The 23,954-nt window shown below is 35.0% G+C and overlaps 1 protein-coding gene across 9 annotated transcripts in view; it reads left to right on the top strand.

Moving 5' to 3' along the window:
• The window catches only part of EYA1 (EYA transcriptional coactivator and phosphatase 1), a 356,518-nt gene that overhangs the window by 173,235 nt on the left and 159,329 nt on the right, over positions 1 to 23,954 (top strand). For 6 of the 9 annotated variants that reach the window (XM_027582479.1, XM_027582507.2, XM_027582487.2 and 3 more), the window contains exons 3-4: positions 19,288 to 19,337; positions 20,867 to 20,994. The exons of 1 other annotated variant lie outside the window; for it this stretch is intronic. In XM_027582479.1, the coding sequence (XP_027438280.1) occupies positions 19,288 to 19,337; positions 20,867 to 20,994 (178 nt within the window). Of the gene's footprint in view, positions 1 to 14,063; positions 14,187 to 19,287; positions 19,338 to 20,866; positions 20,995 to 23,954 lie in introns of those variants that run through there. 2 more of the 9 variants (XM_027582524.2, XM_027582535.1) reach the window with 2 other exon arrangements.

The raw sequence follows: 23,954 nt of genomic DNA, 5'->3' as shown, positions 1-23,954 counted from the left end.
TATTTTTTATTCAAGTATAATTAACACCCCCTTACTGGCAACCACTAGTTTGTTTTTTATATTTAAGAGTTGGGTTTGTCTCTTCCTAATTTATTTGTTCCTAAACTCCACATATGAGTGAGATCATATGGTCTTTGTTGTTCTCTGATGACTTACTCCACTTAGCACTATACCCTCTAGGTTCATCCATGTTGTTGCAAATGGTAAGATTTCATTCTTTTATGTCTGAGTAATATTGTAGATGTAGATATAGATACTAATATCTATGTGTATATGGGTGAATGGATAAAGAAGACGTGAGATATATATACATGTATATATATTATGCATCTATCAGTGGACACATAGACTGCTTCCATAATTTGGCTTCTGTAAATAAAGCTTCAGTAAACATAGGGGTGGAGGTATATTTTTGAATTCGTGTTTTTGTTTTATTTTCTTTGGGTAAATATTCAGTAGTGGAATTACTAGATAATAGATAATTCTATTTTTAATTTTTTGAGGAACCTCCATACTGTTTTCCACAGTGGCCACACCAGTTTGCATTCCCACCAAGAGTGTAAGAGGGTTCCCCTTTCTCTGCATCCTCACCAACACTTGTTTCCTATGTTTTTTATTTTAGCCATTCTGACAGGTATGAGGTGATATCTCATTGTGGTTTTGATTTGCATTTCCCTGATAATGAGTGATGTTGAGCATCTTTTCGTATGTTTGTTAGCCACCTGCATGTCTTCTTTGGAAAAATCTATTTAGGTCCTCTGCCCATTTTTAAATTTGTGTGTGTGTGTGTGTGTGTTGAGTTGTATAAGTTCTTTATATATTTTGGATATTAACCCCTTATCAGATATATCATTTGCAAATACCTTCTCTTATTTAGTAGGTTGCCTTTTTGTTTTGTTGATGGTTTCCTTCACTGTGTAGAAGCTCTTTATTTTAAAGTAGTCCCAATAGTTTATTTTTATGTTTATTTCCCTTGCCTGAGGAGACGTATCTAGAAACATGTTGCTACAGCCAATGTCAGAGAGATTACTGCCTGTGCTCTCTTCTAGAATTTTTATGGTTTCAGGTCTCAGATTTAGGTCCTTAATCCATTCTGAGTTTATTTTTGTGTGTGGTCTAAGAAAGTGGTCCAGTTTCATTCTTTTGCATGCAGCTGTCCAATTTTCTCAACACCATTTGCTGAAGAGACTATCTCTTCTCCATTGTACATTCTTGCCTCCTTTGCTATAGATTAATTGGTTATATAATCATGGGTTTCTTTCTGTGTTCTCTGTTCTGTTCCACTGATTTATGTGTCTATTCTTGTGCCAGTACCATAGTGTTTTAATTACTACAGCTTTGTAGTATAACTTGAAATCAGGAACTGTGATTCCTGATTCAGGGTCTTTTGTGATATTTTACAAATTTTAGGATTATTTGTTCTAGTTCTGTGAAAAGTGCTGTTGGTATTTTGATAAGGATTGCATTAACTCTGTAGATTGCTTTGAGTAGAATGGTCATTTCAACAATATTTGTTTCCTTAATTCATGAGCATGGAATATTTTTCTATTTGTTTCTGTCATCCTCTACTTTTTTCATCAATGTTTTATAGTTTTTGGAATACAGGTGTTTTACCACCTTGGTTAAGTTTATTCCTAGGTATTTTATTATTTTTGGTGCAATTGTAAATGGGACTGTTTTCTTAATTTCTCTTTCTGCTACTTCATTATTAGTATTTAGAAATACAACAGGCTTGTGTATATTAACTTTGTATCCTGTGACTTTACTGAATTCATTTATCAGTTCTAGTAGTTTTTTGGTGGAGTCTTTAGGAATTTCTCTGTATAGTATTACATCAACTGAAAAAGTGAACGTTTTACTCTTCTTTACCAATTTGGATGCCTTTTATTACTTTCTCTTTTCTGATGACTGTAGTTAGGACTTCCAGTACTATGTTGAATAAAAGTGGTGAGAGCGAACACCTTTGTCTTGTTCCTGATCTTAAAGGAAAAGCTCTCAGTTTTTCACCATTGAGTATGATGTTAGCTATGGGTTTTCCATACATGGCCTTTATTATGTTGAGGTATGTTCCCTCTAAAACTAGTTTGTTGAGAGTTTTTTATCATGAATGGATGTTGTACTTTCTCAAATGCTTTTTCTGCCTGTATTAAGGTGATCATATGTTTTTTATCCATTCTGTTATTAATGTGATGTATCACATTGATTTGTAAATATTGAACCAAACTTGCACCCCAGGAACGAGCCCCGCTTGATGATGGTGAATGATTTTTTTAACGTATTGTTACATTTGGTTTGCTAATATTTTGTTGAGGATTTTTGCTTCTATGTTCATCAAAGACACTGGCCTGGAATTGTCTTTTTTTGTAGTGTCTTCATCTGGTTTTGGTATCAGAATAGTGCTGGCCTCGTGGAATGAATTTGAGAGATCTCCTTCCATTTCTATTTTTTGGGATAGCTTGAGAAGAAGAGGTATGAACTCTTCTTTAAACGTTTGGTAGAATTCACCTGTGAAGCCATCTGGCCCTGGACTTTTGTTTGTTGGGAGTTTTTTTAATTACTGATTCAATTTCATCACTGGTAATTGGTCTGTTCAAATTTTCTAGTTCTTCCTGATTCAGTTTTGGAAGGTTATGTTTCTAGGAATTTATCCATATTTTCTAGGCTATCTAATTTGTCTAATATAATTAGGCTGTCTAATATAATTTTTCATAATCTATTATAAACATTTGTTTTTCTGTGGTGTTGGTTGTTATTTCTCCTTCATTTCTGATTTTATTTTTTTGAGTCCCCTCTCTCCTTTTTTTGGTAAGTCTGGTTAAAGTTTTATCAATTTTGTTTATCTTTTCAAGGAACTAGCTCCTGGTTTCATTTATGTGTTCTATTGAGTTTTTTAGTCTCTATTTTTGTTCTAATCTTTATTATTTCCTTTCTTCTACTGGCTTTCTTCTTCTCTTACTAGCTCTTTTAGTCTACCACATTTTCATTATCAATGCTTCAACTCAAGTGACACCTCCTCAAAGAGGCTTGCTTTCCTTGACTAGTAAACACAGCACCCACCCCTTTCCCCATATCCCTCTCTACCAAATTTTACCTGAAATATTTTTAGTACTTGTCAACAAGTAATATATACACATGCAGGGTCAAGAAAGTATCTGGTTTTTTTTTTCATTTTTATTTTAATCAAAATTATATGCATATAATTTTGAAAGTCAAACAATTCTATAAAACTTATTGTGGAGAGGAGAGTCTCCTACCTTTCATCTTTCTTTGCCTTTCCCAGATAAAACCACTTCTAACTTTTCAGCTGAATCTTGCTATATTGTTCCTTGTTGATTTTTTTTTTTTTCATTTTTGGTGTTACTTATTGATTTGCCACTATGGAAGATGGATATTTGTTCCTCTTTCATCTCACTCCCACCCCAACACATACACACAAAAACTTTGTCAGTCTTGCCATCCTTCCAGTGTGGATATTTCCTGATTTGGGGCATTTGTATCACTCCATCTATAATGTATGCTCTTTACAGCAGCTGCATATAGTATTCTATAATTTCTTTACCCTCCCCTGATTGTTTAACTCTTCTTTCCATATGTTCAGATGTATCAAATACTCTATCAATCTTTTCATCTTGAAAACTTCTCTGGTGCTTTCTGACCTCCTCTATTTGGATGGCCATGCCTGGTAGAGCTATCATCCTAGAAATTCTCTTTACTACCAACACTAGCGATTAGATTCTTCTCTTTCCTATTTGGTTGACTTATTTAATAAAGGAGGTTTGCTCTCAAATTTCTATAGAACATATCTTCTGTTAGCTCCCTGATAAAAGATACTTTGTAAATAACCTTTTTAAACCTGGCATGTCTGCAAATATCCTCAACTTGATTTAAATGTCTTCAATTTTTCTACTTGTTACAAAGTTTTTAAGATATAAAATTCTAAGTTGAGAATTATTTTTCCTTAAGAAATTTAAAACCATTGTTCTGTTACCTTCTAGAAATACAGGTTCCAATTAAGAGGTCTGAGGTCATGTGATCTGTTTTGTCTGTGATATGTTTTTTTCTCTTTGGATACTTGTAGGAGGCTACCCTTTTCCCAAGGGTTTTGAAATTTCAATCTGAAAACTTATGTCCTATAAAACATTTTAGAATTATTTATTTAAGTTTTACCCTTCATTTTCTCTGCTCTTCTTCTGGAACTCCAGTTATTTGGATGTTGGACCACCATATTTTCTTATATTTCTTCATTTTATTATTGTATTTTCTGTTCTCTCACATTTTCCATGTCTTTTGCTCTATTCTCTGTAAAACTTCCTCAATTTTATTTTTTCAAACCTTATGAAATTACACATTTCTGCTATTCTCCTTATTTCTAAGGGCTCTTTTTTGTTGTTAGATGTTTCTCTTTTTTTAAAAGAAATCATTATTGTTACTTTCCTATCTTGTTTACTATCTTATTTCTCTGTGGATATTAATGAGAGTTTTTTGTTTTTCTAACTTTTGCCTGACCTCTGTTTCCTCAAATTGCTTTTCTCTGTTCAGTTGGTCTCTACATTTCTTGCAAGAGGGTTTCCTCAGACACAGATAACCCTTGACTATTGGCTCATAGACCATGGTTTTTATGGTAGGGCAGTTAGGCTGGGTTTTCTCTTTGAGAGACCTCCAGGTATAAGTATCTCAAGTCTTTCCTCTTGGGCTAGTTAGAATTCCTAGTGAAGCCTCTTTTTATCTACTGCCTGGATAACCTAGATATAGCTGCCATTATTCTAGGAATCAGAATGGGGAAAGGTTTGGTGGAAGGAAACAGGGGCAGTTGTCCCAGAATTCAGTTTGTCCCAGCATTCAGGATTCTGTAAACAGAATCCACCTGTTTTTAGTATGGTGCCCCTTCCTGAACACACTCTGGGGCTTCTCCTTCAGTCCAAGTGTACTTGTTTGACTATGTGGAGTGGCATCTAAGAGTGATTCTAACTGCTTCTCACACTGATTTGTACCTCCTTTTTTTTGGTATTTCTTTTTACTTCTACTGCCAAAAGTACTTGGTACCACCAGTTCCTGAGATGTCAAGGGGCTTTGTTGGTGTAAATTGGATTGCTTTTCAGCTTTCCTCACTGCCAACTTTGGATTCAGCTTTCTCGGATCTGCTAAGCCAGCTACTAATGGTCTGTCTGTTTTTTTACTTCTAATTTTTTTTTTTACTATTTTCTTATTAACTGCCCTCTTCGTTCTTTGGGATTTACGCTTTAAAAAAATCCATCTACTGTTGCTTTAGTGGGGTTTGTAGAAAAAAGCAAAAATAAATGTATGTGTCCAGTTGGCTAACTTTTAATTTATTTACATGCTTTTATGCACACATAAGTGGGAATTCTGTCTGCTCATTTACTGCTTCATCTCCTAGTGCCCACATACTAGATGCATGATAAATATTTGCTGAGTGACTGACTAGCTGACAGACCCACTAACTAGCTTGGTTAGTTAAATTTCTCAATAGCCCCAAAGCTGCAGAAATTAAAATGACAATATTGTGGCTGTATCTACCATGAAGTATTTCTGAAAGGTGACGATATAAGGTTTCTTTAAAGATATTTTCATTCTATTGTGTATCCCTTTAAATTTTTTAAATTTTCCTGCATTTTTCCTTTAAGAATTCAAAAGGGAAATACGAACTACTTTGGAGTAAAGAGTACTTTGGGAGCAATATGAGAGGTAAAACTAAATATGTCATTGATAGTTTCTTTTTAAGGGAAACTTAACTTTTTATTTCATTTTCTTGTCCCACTGAAAAACATAGACCATGTGGATACAGTGATTTCAGGTGTCTTCTAATTTTTTAATTTCCTTAGAATTTGGTTATTTCCTCTTGTCAGGATGGCAAATGCCTGGCACAGTTTCAATGACTCAGTTTGGTTCTATAAAGTGTTTTAAAATATGTTTTGAACATGGGAATGAGATTAACTCTCCTATGATGATAATGTCCTAGCCAATTCTCTTTAGAGTTTCCAAAGGAGGACAAATACAACAATGTGTAAGGAAAATAAAAACATAGAAACAAAAGAAATTCAGGGAAATCATTTTTCTTTCATAAACCAGGGCCTTGTTCTGTCAAGTAGCCAAGTGTGCATGCATTAATTAATTTAAATAACACTTACTGAGCACCTACCATGTGTATCAAGTTGTGCTAATATTAGAAACTCTACCATGTCCTGACTGGGCCACTCATTCTATACTTGCTTAATTAAATTGATTTGAAATTCAGTTTTCTTTTTTTTTTTTAAGATTTTATTTATTTATTTGAGAGAGAGTGAGATAGAACATGATTTGGGGGAGAGGCAGATGGAGAGGAAGAAGTAGACTCCTCATAGAACAGGGAGCCTTGACTTGAGGCTTGATCCCAGGACCCCGGGATCATGACCTGAGCTGAAGGTAGACGCTTAACCGACTGAGCCACCCCGGTGCCCCTGAAATTCAGTTTTCTATTGCTATTTTACTATCTATGAGAGCCTTACCCTTGCAGTAAACATTTTTTAAAGATTTTATTTATTTATTTGAGAGAGAGAGGGAGCCCACGAGCTGGCGGGGAGGGACAGAGGGAGAGAGAGAAACAGACTCCCCGCTGAGCAGGGAGCCCAAGGCAGGACTCGACTCCAGGACCCCGAGACCATGACCTGAGCCAAAGGCAGACGCTTAACTGACTGAGCCACCCAGGTGCCCCTACAGTAAACATTTTTATCCCCATGCCATTTTGGTTAGCTGTGTGGCTTTCTTGCATCCATTTTATAGGCAGCCTGTCTATAGATCATAAATTGAGAGTCAAGTATTGTGATAACAAAGGGCACAGAGAAAACCTCTGCTAAATTTAGAATTAGAACTTGAACCTCTAGTGCATTTTTTTTTTTTGTCTAGTGATTATAGGTAAATTTTGGGAGCTCTCCATATTTAAGGAAAAGGACAGCTTTTAAACTTTGAACAGTGATAGATACAAAATCCAAAAGTACAGAAAGATGTGGTATATGTTGCTTCAAGAATGTCTTAATGTGAAATATCTCCTTTAAAATATCCTTTTTTTTTTTTTAAATAGGCGATTCATTGGTTGGGAATAGGCATGATTTCAGGAAATTGTAAATAGAGAGCTTAGTGATGTGGGTCTTCCTTTTAAATAGTCTTTGGTTTTTAGTCATGAATGAATTTATTTGTGGTGAGTTTGGTCTTTTATTTTTTTTTAATTTGTATATTTATAAATGAAATGCCTCCCAAAAGAGACACACATACTAGTAAAGGTACGGTAAATTTAAAACATATAAAATCTGTGTATCGAAAAACATGATCCTTTTCCTTTAGAATTTCTAAGTCATAGACACTCGTTCTTTAAAAAAAGTTGAGATCCTTGAACTAGTTTTCTGATTAGTGTCTTGAATAACTTCTTGTTTTTCACTTTGCTTTTGTTTCGTCCTGTCCCTCCTTTACCTGCTCCTTACCCCTCTCATCCAGTCTCCGCTGGTGAGGAAGATATGTCCTCTCAGGCAAGGGCAGGAAGGAAAGTGAACAGCTCTCCCAGGAGGCCAGAGCTAATGGGAGTTTTGCGGATCTTTCAGCAGGGCTTGTCAATGATAACCATGCAGTAGAGGTCTCCCCTACTGGCTCTCTGACCTCTTGGTAAACTATTTGTTTTTCCTTGTATTGATTACAAAAATTGAGCCACCAGTCTATAACTCCCTATCAACCGGGGTGTTGTTTTTAAGAACCATATGCATTTAAAATACGCTAATTCAGAAAACCCCAGATCCTTGACTTTGTTTTACTCTGCAATTCAGGTAAACCAGATCACTGATGATGTTAAAACACAATCCTTGAAAGAAACAGTGGATGCTTCCAGCCTTTCTATTTTTTTTTGAAAGAATACAAGCTACAAATTTTTAAAAATCAGTATAATACTCCATATATTAAACCATCTGAAATAAGAATTCTCATTACTTATGAACATCTAAAGACTAGAAAACTTTCATCTTTATTTCCATTTTGGTCCTAAAAAGGTACTCTCTTTCAGTATTTAAACAAAGTGGAGCTATTGTTTTCCTTAGCATATAATGCAGAGCCTATTTTTTTCCTTACTCTACAGCATTCTATAGTAAAATTCAAGGACCCAGGGCAACTTGATCCCCTGCAGGTATGAATCTTTACAGTAGAGAGAAACCTCCAGGTTGTATACCTATTGACATTGCTTAATAAAAACATCTAGAAAAATGGTGCTTCTGGTTGTGTTTCCAATAGCAATGTGATTGCAGCACACTGTGGATTAGGTTACCGATCCTTTGAATTCTGACCTTCTGTCTAAAACAGCTTTAGAGGTTACTCTTTTTTCCGATTTGCGAGACTGGAGGGGGAAAAAGTTAATGCTGCTTGAAGGAAGAAAAAAATTCTCTAGGTTATTAAGTTTTGCTTTTTTATTTTGTCCCTTCTTGGCAATTCCCTTGTAATAATAATAGAGCTTCTTGATTCTGGATACTTAAACTATACCTCCAAATGCATAAGGACACTTGGAGTACATTTTGAATGTAATTATTTCCTCATGAACAAATCAAGTGTTTATGATGTAATAGCTATTAAGATCAAAGCATATCACATTGGATAACTGAAATTAGGAATACAAAAGGAAAGAAATGGACAGAACTGTAAAACAAGTTGTCCGTATAATTTGCTTGTGGTAGACTCAGATCCTTAGTGTCTCCTTTTTATCATAAAGAAAAAGTTGGGAATGTTTATAATCCTTATTTTAGAAAGACAATTTACCTTTTATTGATAAGTAGTGAGAAAAAAATCTCTGATTTGATCATTTCAGGTTTAAGGATTCATTACATTTTTTCCCCTATTGATCATTTAACGTATTTTTATTTTTGAACCTTCACACTAACTTGTAATATATGTTTGTGAACAATCATATATTGTGCAGTGATTGTGTCACACACCTTTCTGGGTTTATCGACTTTATTAGGCATCCTCTTGCTCCAAAAGGATGATACAGCCCAGGACACATCGATGTCCCTCCCAGTGCTCCATCTACTGTTTAGTGGTAACTTTGATGGTGTCAGAGAAACGAGGCAGATTCTAGAACAAATGATTAGGGGGGAGGGGGCAAACAGGATTTATAAGGATAAATTGTCACGTGATTTGTTAAAACAAATGAAGAATGTACATAAAACGCCTAGCACAGTGCCTGGCATGTAGTAAGCACTCAGTAAATATGAATTTCCTTCCCTACTCCATGAGATAGTCATCATTTCTGGAGAATTTAAAAACTGTGAACTCAGCTGTCATGAAACCTGGAAAACACAAAACAAATTTCCAGATCTTCTTACAAGTGTTGGGAGGTGCTGACAAGATTGGTTTTGCCCATGGCTTTGAGAAAAAAAAAAAATTGAAGAGTAGACAAATCTGGGTTTTCTAGGTTATTTCGTGTCAACAGAAATCCATTTTAAAGTGTGAAAAAGCAAAAGAGCTTATTGCTGAGATTAAGCATGTGCTTCCAAGACAATTATTTACATATTTTTGGCAGAAGGGAGAAAAAGTAACTCTGTTTGCCATTTTGGAAAATCAGTTGCTTTTAAAATGGAAAATCTGGTATGTCATATTTGTCTTAGATAAAGCACCTCTATCATCCCATTCCCACTTCTTAAAAATCTATTGTTATTTTATTTGTTTCAGTAAGTGCTCCTCAAAGTTTCTATTAGAATAATAATTTTGGAAAAAAAAAACATCCTATAGGCAGTCATTACTACCTATGATAAGTTTCCCACCCTACATAAATAAATGTTATTATTCATATTAATAACCAGTATTAGAGGGCAAGGAAATAGATTATATTTCCAAATTGTGTTGGTATGAAGACTATAATATTTATTAAAATAATTTTCCATGGTACAGTGAATAGCTAGTAATTGCCTCCTTAAATTTACTGTTAAAAGCTATTCATGTTGGAGTTTGAATGGAAAACATTTAGCCAAATACTGGTAGACATTCAGTTTGGCAGATTTAATATCATTCTTAAAATAAATAGAGGATGTTTTACTTGGTTGTGTTTCAGCAGAAGGCTACTGGGAGCAGGGCCCTCATTGTAGGTCTCGTGCCAGTGGGGAAAGAGGAGGTCATGAAAGTGACCGCTCCAAACGCCAGCAAGGATCTTAGCGTCAGCCATCCACTGTTCCAACAGTTCCATAAAAAAGCCAGGAATGTAATGCCATGGCATGATCCACGAGAAAAGAGAGTCGTTTGGAAGCAGAGGGACCAGAAGTACAGTATTTTGGAATATTCTATTTGCCATTCCACTTTGAACAGACTGAATCACAAAATGTTGATTGTATTGATCAGATATTACTGATTTTACTGATGTGGAAGAAAGAATAACTAGGATTTTGCTTTTGAAGAGAAATCACTGGCCTTTAAATGCTAATTATGTTTTTGCAACTTACTATACTATTATTCTTGAGCAATAATCTGCTAAGAATGGTAGAAACGGAGGTAAGAGATGATTGATATCGGGCCAGGTAATAGCGCGCATCCTTAATTGTAAGATTATTAAAAGGTAGACACAAATAGAAGAAAAATAACTTCTGAGTACATATCTTATTGAGAACTTCACAATTGCTCACAATCTTTGTTATTGTTACTGGAAGGGATAAAAGGAAGGAACACTTGCCTTTAATCATTTGTTTTCTGTGTTCATTTCTTATATTTTATTTGATTAATCAACTGTTTACTCATGTATTTAAACTCATAGTTTTTAAAAAGTTCAAAGTTACCTTTTCAATTGTTCTAATGAATTCCTTATATCTGCCCTCATCTTTTTTTTTAATTACAGACATTTGTTTATTTTTGTAATCATGCCTTTATTTAAAATTCTGTTAGTTGGAAAGCACTAACAACTTGTCTCAAAATTGCAGATTTCTCTATAACCAGGCACATGTCTAGGCAATAGCTTGTTCTATAAGATAAAACCTGTTTGAAGATACAGTATATGAAAGATATTGTCTGTTTGAGGGTATTTAAACACTTTGTTACAGTTGCCTGTTTCAAGTGTTTTCCTTTTCCAGATAAAATTATATATTTATTTTTTTGCTTTAGTGGGGAAAAGGCATATTAGAAATTTCTTTACTCCTATTCATATGTTTGTGTTGAAATTTCTTCAGGAAATATCAGAAGATAATGCTTTCTACATTACCTGTCTTTACTAATGGTAAATTTTGAGCAAATCTTCCTAATTGCTGTTGTAATGTGTATAACTTTATTTAGGGGACACCTTCATCCTTAAAATATATGGATAAGTTATGTAATTGTGAAAATTTAGAAGAAGTTAATAGTATACTACAAACTGGATCTTATTAGTAATGGCTTACATATTGGCTATTTATCAGAGAATGACTTATTTTTGGTGTAAGTTGCATGGTAATTACTGCATATTTGATAATCAGGAGTAGTAACCAGACAAAATTTATGGATAAGCATGTGATTGTTTTTAATCCATCTAATTTTGCTTTAGGAAAGGAAAACCATTTAAAATTGGTATATATGCACATGGATATTTCTTTTAGCCAATGACTAAGCTCTTTGTTACATAATTATGAACCATGACCTGTGTCATATTAGTGGTCATATTACCTTCATCGTGCTTTTCATAATTTTCCTCATAATTACATGCATCATTTCTTTAATGGTATCTTGTTTGGTTATATAAATAAAAATAATTGAATTTCAATATAAAAACTAATGTAATATGATAAATTTGATTATAATATAGGCAAGTAATTTATATATAAAAGTCAGATATTTTACATGATATTCCTGCTGTTCTGACTTCAGATGGCTTGTGTCTCCTGGGTTTGCAAATATAATCTCTCATGGATCAGAAAACTAATATTTTATCTTTTCATATCTAAAATAAGTTTTAAACTATGGGAAGCATGGGTACAATAGCTTAAAATAGGGTTTCAAACAGGGTTGAACCAACCAGCACCTCAGACTTTTATTTTATGGACCTTAGAAATAAATATGATAGCAAAAGCAGTTACTATGTGGGTGCCTGACATCATAGATTAAATTAATGTAACATTATATTTTATTTCACAGCACTAGAAACCTCCATTATATGCTGTATTTTATTTTCTGCATATATGCGTTAGCATATTGAATAACTGATACTTCTGGTTTGAGAAAGTGCTGTAGGTGGTAACGTAATTCTATTTGTGCTGCATAAATGAACAGATCCAATAGCAATCAACTGATTTTTGACCTAGCTTCCCAAATATGGCAGATGACTAGCCCATGATTCCTTGCTGGTACCATACAAAATGAAATCCTAGGTGAGTTTGCAGTTTAAGTTGACTCTTAGATTTGACAAAGCATTCTTTTCTGAGGAATTTAGATTGGCATCCTTTCAGGGGGGAGAGGGGGGAAAAAAATCCATACTGAATTTTGTTCATTAGAAGCATTTTGTTTTGGTTGCATGGGAATGGTGCTTTCATTTACAAATTAGCAAAGAAAAGGTAAGACTGTGTGTATCTGTTTTATTAGTTGATGATCTGGAAATGTATCATAAAATCATTTAAGAATTTACTGTGTTTTAAAAATGTTCTTTGATACCAAAGCATGAGTCTTAAAAAAAAAGGTGCTTTTTATTATTAATAAAACAACTGAATACGTAGAATAGTATTTTCAGTAAAGGCAAAATAGTTTGAAAGAAAGTCCAATGGGTATAAAGATTTTACTTTAGAGTACAAGATTGGTTATGATAAGTGAGTAGTACCAAAATAAACATTTGTACTTGAACTTTGGTATGGAGCTGACAAATTAAAATATAATAGGCACATCAGTGATGCCTTCTTGAAATATTTGAAATCAATATTATGGTTGTCATCGATCTAATAACCAAAGCCATTTATTTACCTAAAACATGATAGTAAGTAAGCATTTTAAACTGAAGCTGTAATTTAGTCCTAATGTGAATAGCTCGACTCTCTAGATAAGTGTTATGGATTATCATGCATAGATTGTGAATTTAGTTAGAATTTTTAAAGAGAACAAAGTTTAAGGAAAGAGTTCTAGATAAAATAAATATTTTCCCAAAAATGATTTAAAAATAGTAACACTGAAATATTATCTGGTTCATATTCCCCCCCCCAAAAAAAATGTTCCTGTAAAACTAGCCATCTAGAAATCATTGCAGAATCATCATTTGGGCTTTCATTGTTAAACTGATAATAGTTTACACGTTTGCTCGTTCTCCCTTTACCTACTTACTATATAAATGGCCATTCTCATTTTTAAAAAATTTTCCCAGGCCTGTTAGTTGGTACACTCGGAAAAAAAATTTTTTTTTTTTTGAAAAGTGTTGATTCCCCAAGTTTCAGGGCCTGAAAAAAGTTTTGGAAAAGTATAAAAGATAACGTGTAACTACTCTCAAAGCTCGTAATTGGTAGCTGCTGTAGCAGAAGATGTGTGTTGACAGTGTCTCAGAGAACTTATTCTCACACAGCTGTTTATTCAGATAACATGGGGCGCGTTCATTTACATAATAAATTTTTTTTGAGCAGCAAGGTTGAGTCAGACGGAGCAGTGCTCCTTTCAATTGTTGCATTTAAACCAATAAGGTTAGAACAAGAGAATAGCTGTGGTTTGCGTTGCAAAAACAAAAAAAGCCCCGAGGCTCCACGGGCAGACCTACAAGGCTGCGCAAACAAATCGAGGGATGAGATTCTGCTGTTTCTTTGTCTAGGGTTCTCAGATGCTATCTGCTGCTGCTGTTTGGTGGGGAAAGAGCGCGGGGCTCAAAGCGGTCACTAAACAGAACGGTGGGAGCTGATGGCTCCGAGTTTGGGGCGAGGTAGAAACTCTGCAGTGCCACTTCCGACTTTAAGCCTTCCTGTTGCCGTCCACTGTGGCGGTTTTCGTTCTGGGGAAAGCGTTTTCGCTCAGTCGCTCGGCAGCCCGAGCCTGCAGCAGCGGCCAGGCGGCTGTCCCCGCGGCCGGGCTTCCCCCTCCAGAGGCGCCCCGCTTCCAGCAGCGCCGGGCTCCACTGGGAGCGCCTAAAAGCCCTCACGCGTCCTTATCCAGGAGCAAAACTGCATAAGGAATGGAGGTCTGCTAAACCAGAAAATTCGAAGGAGCACATTAAACTGGTGGATGCAGCAGATGTAAGCGCTGTAAGTACAAGCTGACTGTTTGAAAAATTGTAGTGACTGACAACAGCTGTCCTGTGGGCAAAGCCCAAGTTAACAGGAGCACTTTTTAGTATTGTTTTGATTTGTTTTGGAATAAAAACATTAGGGCACGGGCACGATTCTGACACTTTGTACGCAGTGCGTGATTAGCCACAGGGTTCCATCATAAAAGTATAATTCTTAACCCCCAAATGATCTGAGCGATTAGCATCATTAAGAGATAATTACAGATTAATTGTTAACAATTACCGTTGTTGTGATCGATACAAATATAACACACGGCTATATTCTTGTAGGGAGATTACTTCATATCGCTCCTGAATTTCTGCACGAACCCCAAATATTATTGTGATATTGAATAAAGCGAGAAATACGTATATGTAGTTCTCCATTGCAACACAGATAACTTTTCCTCCGCACCTTTGGTTGATACGAGAAAATGAGGAAGGAATTAAGATTTTGAAAGGACAACAGATAACAGAAATCAACTGATACCACTTTTTAAGGAAGGAAATCCTTTTGCTTCAATAAACAAATTTCCCAAACGTTATATTAAACAGGCTCATCTTCAAAAGGTGAAATAATAAACATTTGCTAAATTAATATACTTTTTCCCTTATTGACACTTCATATGACTTGAATGGACCTTGAAATTTAAAACAAGATTCTTAAACTTTTGAATGACCACTTAAAGTATTTGTCATTCAAAATCAGTATATTGCTAATGACTCATGGGCTTATATTTCTTGGGAGGAGTTTTTGAACACATTTAAGTAGCTTTTGCAAGAATTCAATAAATTCAGACCTGTCATTGAATTTAGACAAGAGTTTTTATGTTGCATTTCTTACAATGACAAGGGGTACAAAAAGTTTGGCAGTTAAGCCCAAAGTGTAGTTTTATAGGGTTGGGGTTGGTTTTTTTTTTAATGTGTCTTTCAGAATAGGTTTTAGGCTTCTGTGAGTTTTTTCGCCCACCGTTTGGAGGTTTGAAGACATGCATACATGAATAGTCATGCTTTTTTTGCATTATCAAATATTTGATATTTGACTTTCTCGCTGCTTGAGTTCTTCTAAGGCCCAGAGTGTTCAGTAAATGAGCAAACAGCCATGGGTTCTCAATCCTGAAAATTCTTCGCGGTGACAGAGAAGCCTAATTGAGCCACTGTTCAGTTTTTGAGTGCCAAAAGGAAGTCAACTGCTATGTGAGCTTCGTAGACATGATAAATGATTTTCTCAAAAGAAAATTTTCATTTGAATGCGAAAATTCATATTAAAATACAATGGCAAGAGGAGAAACACTTGCAGTGAGAATAAAATCCCTTCTTCCATTTAATCAGATAGCAAAGGTATTTCATTCAACATTATGAATGAATGCTAATTTTGAAAACAATCTTTTAAAACTATGGTTGCATCAAGTGTCATTTAAATGCTTGTTTTTTGTTTTCACGGGGACTCGATTTTGTCATTTTCTTCAAACGAGGAAGTTTGAAATACAGCATGTTACATTAAAATCAGTAATAGTATTGGAGCATTCATTTTATAGAGTGATAAAGCAGGAAATAAGTGTTAACATGTAAAAGACATCTACCTCTTCCTAGAAGTTCATTTTGATTTTAGGTTCAGGTTTTTATTACAGCATTGACACCATAGTTAGAAATATTGATTGAGGAAAACTTTAGCAAGAATATATTCTGATTAAAAAGCAGATTTATGCCTAAGGCTCACTCTTATAAAATACATTCTGATTAGAAAATTGCCATTGTCTTTCAAATTTGGGAGCACTCAGGTTGATCTGCGGTTGGGCAAAACCAGCTTGCCTGCCAACTCTATTTATTTAGATAAGTTCAGTACTTTCACTTTGAAAATTTCATTTTAGTTTGGGGGAAAAAAAGTTTTAAATTATAGTCATTTTATAAAAATTGCTTCTAGCAAGCAAAAAAGCCTATGGAAAACCCATAATTTAGACAAGTACCTACATTTTATTTGCTCTGTGCTGCTGAGATTTAGAATCCCTTTCCATTTACAGTTTACTTTTCACAGAACATTATTAACTTTTTGGCTTCATACATGATCTTCTGTCAGATGCTTTTGATTTGTAATTTAGCAAAGTATAATAAACAGTGCAAAAGTCATGAATTTTGCTCTGCATCCTGAGCTCTGTGGTAGGGAAAATGTGATAAAATGTGTACCTTAAGTCTTGTTTGATGATCTCTCAAAGCAAGTTTGCCTTCTGGAAATAATTTCTGGGGTTGAAGAGCATGGTATTAACAGATTTAATGTGGCTATTCAATGGATTGGCGAAGTACTATGTGAGGTTTAACAAAATGAGAGAGACAAATTGAACATCAACAAAAGTTACATCTGTGAAGAATTATAAATTTAATTAGAAAAAAGACAAACTTAAAAGACCTCATTAACTAATCAGAAGTCAAAGTTACTAGTTTAGAATTCTTGAATTTAAATTCCTACGAAGTTCTATCTTTTTTTTCTCTTTGTATTTTTGCAACTCAGTATGCTGCAGTGGGTATTCTATGCAAAGAGTTTTAAAAAGCATTAAAGTGAAGTGACTTCATTGTAATAGAAGATGACTATTTGTAATGTTATGGGAAATATTTTTGTACTCATAGGAACATTTGAATTAAAAATACCAGATTAGAAGACAAGAAACATACTAAGTTTATCGATGTGAAGCAGAAAATGTGAGCTTACTGAATGCCTAACAGCATTTTTCTGAAAACCATGAAATAATTTTTTTCTCTTTTTGAATAGGAATATGCCTAATTAATGATTTTTGAAACACCTTATGCTCTTAGACCTCTAAAACCCAGAAACTTCCAGAGATATTGTCAAACATAAGAGACAATCAACACCAATCAGAAATAGGTGTTCTTTTCAGATAAGTCGTTATTAAGAGTATGTTTCCTTACTGGACTGTAATCTTGTACTACACATAAAAAACTAAAAGCATGTGAAGTGTAGCATTTTGTAAACTGTAACTAATTTTGCTCACATCTGTGTCTAATTGTTGTCTGCATTCGCATTCTTGAGAGTAGATTTATTTTTCCTGGACCACGATGTGGATTCAGCTGACCAGCCTAAGTGAGGATTAGTTGTTTTAAAGTTATTTTGATTAAAGAGTCATTTTTAAATACAGTAACACACAACACATGGTTTAAATAATCCTTGAGACACAAAAGAATATATCTGAAGTATACTTAATGAAATGAAGATCATGGATATGGGCTTTCAAAAATTGTAGTGTATGAAAGTACAGTACAGATTGAGTCAGGCCAGCATTAAAAAAAATGCTGTTGTGCAAATGCATTTTTTTCAGTGAGAAAACGTGTTAGAAGAATTCTTATTTTTAAGTTTGACCTTATTTTGAAGTTCATTTTTAAGTTTGACTTTGAAATTTAATTAATGATAGGTTAAGCCACAAATATAAGTATAATCAAACTTTCAAAGTACACAATGAAACTAAAATTATATTTCCAAGATTATACTATCTAGCCAATGTTAAAATAGGAATGTATTTTAACGTTTAACAGAAAGTGTGTTTTACGTACTCTTTCCCATAATTGGGCCAAGAGAGTTCTTAAAACTAAGTTAGTTCTCACCTATAATTTATTCCAGGTGTATAAAAGCAGGAAAAAAGGGAATTTATCCTTGAGGTAGATTGCTGCAGTTTCTAAAGGAAAACATTTAATCTTGCGTGAGAACATTACTTTTAGCAAAAACTGCGGACGCCTGCTATCACAAAATGACATATCGGCAGGCATTAAAATTGCATTTTCACTTAATACTTAGGCGTCTCTTAATTATTTTTTGTCCTGCACATATTCTAGAAACACATACCTAGAAATTTCACATAATATTACACCAAGATATTCAGACTTTAACAATGCGCTGTTCTTGCCAGAAAGGTAGAATTTCTTAATTTCATGAATCATAATTAAAAAATGACAGGACTCAATAGCAGATACTCGGTTGGATCACTTTAATGCCATTTGAGATGCTTCAGTTCTCATCTTTGTTCTGTAGCCCTAATTGATGTCAGTTCAAGTTGAATGAAAATGCACATCAAAGATTTGGAATTCTGAGTTATTTTAAGCATTTTTCAGAATGCTCTTTCCCGGGAGGCGTTAGCCTGAGCTTGTCATCCAGCAGCCCACCCTCACCTGAGCTTATCACCTGCTGGTCCTTTGCACTGCCTCTGGAGGAAGGGCAGGGACTAGCAAAGCCTGCACGTTAACTTAGTTGATTCATCTGGAGACAAAAGGCACCAAAATGCTGGCTAACTGGGACATTGAATTGATTATTAAGCTATCCATTCTCTCGGTTGGTTCAAACGACAGAAAATTAAACGGAAAGCCAACTGCTTTTTCTGTTTGAGCAGGCAATGGCAAATAAGCATTCGCTGAATTTTAAATTTGCACGAATAAATGAGCACATCCCTCAATGATGTGATTTTTGGGTCTGAAAACTTGCCTTTGCCATCTTTGGTCAGCCCAGCATTGCCCGAAAGTTGCCCAGAAGCCGTTTCGGTAAATGTCAAATGGCATATAGTCCATATAGGGAGAAAACCATCATGATAAGGATAGGAAACTGTCAGGAGTCAAAGGGGTGGGCGGGAACTCTATTTCAGCTGGGGATAGCAGAAGATGAGAGATCTTCTGAGGATGCTGGAGGATTAATTCTTGAACTGCTGTGGAACACACTCATTTTGCTAATAGCTATTTTTTTCCAAGCACCTTTTCCAAGCTGCCTGGGCAAGGCTGCTTTGCATGTTGATTGGGGGAGGGGTAATCCCGTTTGCAGCTGTCATAGGCCAGTGATGAATCACTATCCCGTCATTTGGCTGCCTTCCCCCCTGACAAGGGGAGGAGGAGGGTAGACCTGCAGGAGGAAACAACAGTGGAGACCTCAACTTAAAGACAATATGCCTTTCACTGCTGCAGTATCCTCCTTTTTCTCTTTTGGTTAAAAGAGAGCATTGTCGTTCTCAGCCATGTGCTCTGTATAATTAAGAGCTGACACTGAAGCAGAGTAACAACAGCTTCTAATTTCTTACCCCTGATCACAGGTGCAGACATCTCAAACCAGTTCAGATGTTGCTGTTTCCTCAAGTTGCAGGTAAGGATATTTGACATTTTTGGAGATTACCTTTCTGTGACCCATATCTATTTTTGTCTAGGCTTTCTTAATTATTTCTATTAATAGCAACAGCCTCTGTTGGAAATTACTTAACAATTTGTGTGTGTGTGTGCGCTTGTAAAAAATGTTAAGTATGTAGAAAGGGAATAGGAGCCTGGGTTTGAAAATGATTATGGGCTATAGTTTCTGGTGTTAGGTAAACTGTGAATGTGTAATGTGAATTAGGAGAGAAAAGTTGGATTGTAAGCCATTTCTAGTTTGGATTTAGATTTGGGGAAGTAAAAACTCACTTTAGAAGTTACATGGTTCCTATTAAGCTGTTTTAAAAACTATTTACAGTAAGTTTAAGTGCAACCTCTAAATTAAAATAACTAGCTTTTGTTGACCTGGTTGGGCAGGGGGGGAGCAGAAACAGTTTTCACTTCAGTGGAATATTAATACCCCCTCCTTTTTTTTTTTTTAAGAAAAACACAGAAGTTTAAAATAAAGTGAATGGGCCATAGATTTTTTTTTAAAAATCGCAGAAGGGTATCTAGGTGTGTTTTGACTCGCTTTAAATAAAGCCCCTCCTATTAATAGAATATTAAATATAAATGGCTAGTCCTGCAATTGTGACCATGAGGAGTGGCTTCTATACCATAATCTTCTAGAGTAAGTAACTACTGAGTCTGAGAACTTCAGTGGGGGGAGGACTTAACTGTTTTTATATGGTAAAAATGCGAAATTGCTGCATTGAAGTAGAATTGTTATTTCCCTGAATAAGTGACAGCTGAGGTATTCCAAGTGCTAATGCTCGCAGGGACTGACTGTATGTTGGCCTTATCCCTTTTCAATTGGGCACGCTGTATGTAATCCACAAAGCAAACAAGTGAGCCGACATCATAATGTTTTAATGCTGCATTTGTTTCAAGGGAAACAGAGGAACAATTAAGCAGTTTGCCAGAGTAAACACATGCATCAGGACTATCTCTTTCCCTGTCACTACACTATAGGCTTCAAGTGTTTTATTTGGTTTGGAGACCCATTAAATTACAATTGGGTGGTAAATTATAAGGGAGTACCTAGGGGTAATTTATTAGATGAAACAGATTCCATAGAAAAGTGATTTTTTTCCTATTATACCTGTTTACGTATTTCTTTTACAAAAATCATGCCTTTTTTCAATATAAAAAGAAAAGCGTGACTGCATTTTTTTTCTTTGAAAATTAAAATAGATGCAACTGTCTCGTTGTGATTTGATGAGCTGTGTAAGAAAAAAAAAAAGATTTTCAAAGTGCCCTGTGAATGTTTGGTTGGATAGGTAAGGCAAATGACACCTTTGAGCACCACATGTTATGAAAGCATGACTGAAGTTAAAACCAAGTAAGATGAACTATTTGGAGTCTAAGAAAATAGATACAATGCGACTTTTGTGTGAATGTGTTTCAAAGGTGTCAAGTCGTTAGCACATTAAATAGTAGTGTTATGAATTTGGTACATCTGTCACACGGAAGGCTTCTTGTCTTTAGGTCTATGGAAATGCAGGATCTAACCAGCCCGCATAGCCGTCTGAGTGGTAGTAGTGAACCCCCCAGTGGTCCCAAACTCGATAACTCTCATAGAAATAGTAATTCCATGACTCCCAATGGCACCGAAGGTGAGTGTCTGCCTTCTCCCTGTTTCCTTTGCACCTTGTTTCTTCGTCAGGATATGCTTTGTTATTGGGTGGTTATGATTTCAGTTGTCAAACCCATGAAGCTACCGTTCTAGTTCCCCTTTAGCTAATTTGACTTGTGAATCAGCATTCATCCTCAGTGAGGAGCTGCACAGGACTAAATTATTATAACACAGACTGGTTTTATCTGGCACAAATGCATACGTATGTATCATCTATACGTATTATAGATGTGTGCATAACATTTCTGACCTTTGAGTGTTTTTTAGCTCCTTGTTGATCATTCTCCAGAGCACAGTATCAATTTGCATGGTTTTACTCTATGAGCAGTGAAAATTTGGAAATATTTCCTTTATTTTACTTTCCCTTTTGTTATTAAATATAACAAAATTTGCTTAAATGTAACATTGGACTGGATTGTTTCTAAATAACCATAAAATTGTGTGCCTGATGTTCTTGTGGCTATGACCATTAAAATACAAATAAGTAAAAAAAAACAAAAAACTTGTTTACAAATATACAGCCTTATTAGGAGGTACATGGAATTTATTTACTTTCTTAAAGATTAAATAGTACACATTAAACAGTACTGTTACAGTTATTTTGTATAATGATACATATGAATATGTAAATTTTATGCAGATATATATTTTAGCCCATATATTCCTAAGTCTACACATGTAAGCAAGGCTATCCCTATGTATTGTTAGCTGTTATGCATACTTATGTAGGTACTATGTATAATTTTAGAACTTCAACATATGGAGAGATATATTACATATTATATTGTATTTTTCTAATTTAGCCTGTTGAAAAATTTCTTCACAGATATTTTTTGCTTGTTCCTTACTAAGCCTCAGACCTTAATGAACTTAGAGCATAAGTTTCACTAGTTCAATGAATTATCCATGTTAGAATTCTATCCATAAACAAAACCCTTAACCATCATTTCCCAATCACCACGGTGATCTTTTATCACAGTTCTTAAAAGATAAACAAAACTAAATGCCATATAATTGTTTGGTGCAGTATTCCAGTGTGTATTGATGAGGCCTTTTGAAACTAGTAATGTTATGAAATTTCTGATAATAGAAAAAATATAAAGTAAGTTGTTTCTGATATTAGACATCTTAATTTTTATACCGACAGTGATTATTTTTAACGTGTAAATAGTCTGTAGTTTACACTTTGAGTAAATTCATTACCAGTGTTTGTGAAAAATGGTCACTGTCAAAAGTAGAAACTTGGCTGATCTAGCCAAAAAAAAAAAAAAAATCTCTGGATAAGGTGGCTTCTCATCTGAAACTCTTTCCATTTTGATAGGTGATCAAAAAGAAATTGGAATGATTTTTAGGAAAGCAATTCCGGTATTTAAGTAGATTTTTATAGAGCCATTAAAAAAAAAAATCAAGCAGTCCTTTATTCTCTCTTTTGGAATTTGGCTTCAGGGGGCAGCATGGCTGCCGCCCTGTGTAGGTGGGATGTGTACGGCTTCCTAGGCTGGTGGGCCCCACGCCGGTGACCTCGTGCAGGTGGCTGCTGACGGGAGGGTCAGAGGGGGCCATGGGTGCAAACCTTAAATAGCCATTCTCCTCACTGAGAAGTCCAAAGAAGACAATCATTTAGAGGAACTGAAGAATGAAGAAGACCAGGTTAAATCATTTTTGCACTAAGCATACATTTTGCATGGAACCATAATACATATGGGTAGGAGCAATTATGAAATAATGATAGTTAATTTACGTATGAAGAAATGAAATGGGGGTAAGGCGTTTTCATTTTGTCATCATTTACTGGCAAATCGTCTCCTACAAAATAAGAACCACGTAATGTTGAAATAGACTGTGTGTTAGGGACTGCCCCCTAGGAAGGCTTTGTGAGAATGATGTGTGGCTTGTTTTTTAAAGGCATGTGGAGTGGTTAGATTATTTCTAACTTCACATTTAATGGCTTGGTATCAGGTCCGTATTCAAGAATATGTATCTTATACAATTTTTGCATAACTGAAATTGCTCAAAATACAATATTTTAGATAACTGGAATCTGCTGAGCCAGTCAGTCTGATAAATAGTTAGAAATTACTACTTAGCAAAAAAAAATTATCTTAGGTCTTGGAAATGAATTTTTCAGACCTATTTCAGACAAATGCAGTTACTCATCTCACTTTGTTTGTAGGCATCATTCCTGGATGTACTTTGCAAGGGTTATGGTAATTAGAGAGGGAAGTGAGAAGATATCAATATAAATTATCCAAAGAATAAAGGGAATTTTGGTCAATGCGCTGGGGATATCCAGTTTTATTTTAGTATATAGTTTGGAAATATGGATGCAAATTTCCTTCATGATCCATGTTACATGCCTGTTTAGATGCAAACTGTATCAGCAAGTTCTGGGTTATTATTAAGTTTGTGAATCAATTCATCATGCTGCTTACGTGTTCCGTAATGCATCTGTTTCATTGCCCTCCGTCACCACTAGAGGAGTGAAGCTTAAAATGAGTGAACTAGTGTCTGGCAAGCTTCTCCGGGATATAATCGTTACAGATTTTCCTTGTACTTCTTTGAAAATCTTACTGATTTCGAAACCAGCACTGTTTACCAATGAATTAGAAGAATGCAAAACAAGAAACTCATTTAAATTTAAGAGCACATTTGAAATAGTCATCATCTCTCCTACCTCCGTAACAAGTATCTCTAGCTATATATGCCATGATTTATACTTAGGTGACTCCACTTCAGCTTCGTTGAAACGAGCTTCCTTAATGAGGTCAACAAAACTTCCATTTAGTTTACACAGTTGTTGGCTTTGCTGGCGTTTCTATAGGTTGTCTTCTCTCTCTCTCTTTCTCTCTGAGCAATTTTTTACTTCCTGCCACCACTTGTCCCTATAATGAGGCTAAGAAAACATGAAAATCTCCTGTATCAAAAACCATAACTTCATCT

The sequence above is a fragment of the Zalophus californianus genome, chromosome 4, assembly GCF_009762305.2.
Source record: "Zalophus californianus isolate mZalCal1 chromosome 4, mZalCal1.pri.v2, whole genome shotgun sequence".
In the NCBI taxonomy this organism is placed as follows: domain Eukaryota; kingdom Metazoa; phylum Chordata; class Mammalia; order Carnivora; family Otariidae; genus Zalophus; species Zalophus californianus.
The sequence above is the reverse complement of the archived record's forward strand: the minus strand, read 5'-3'. Positions and strand labels throughout refer to the sequence as shown.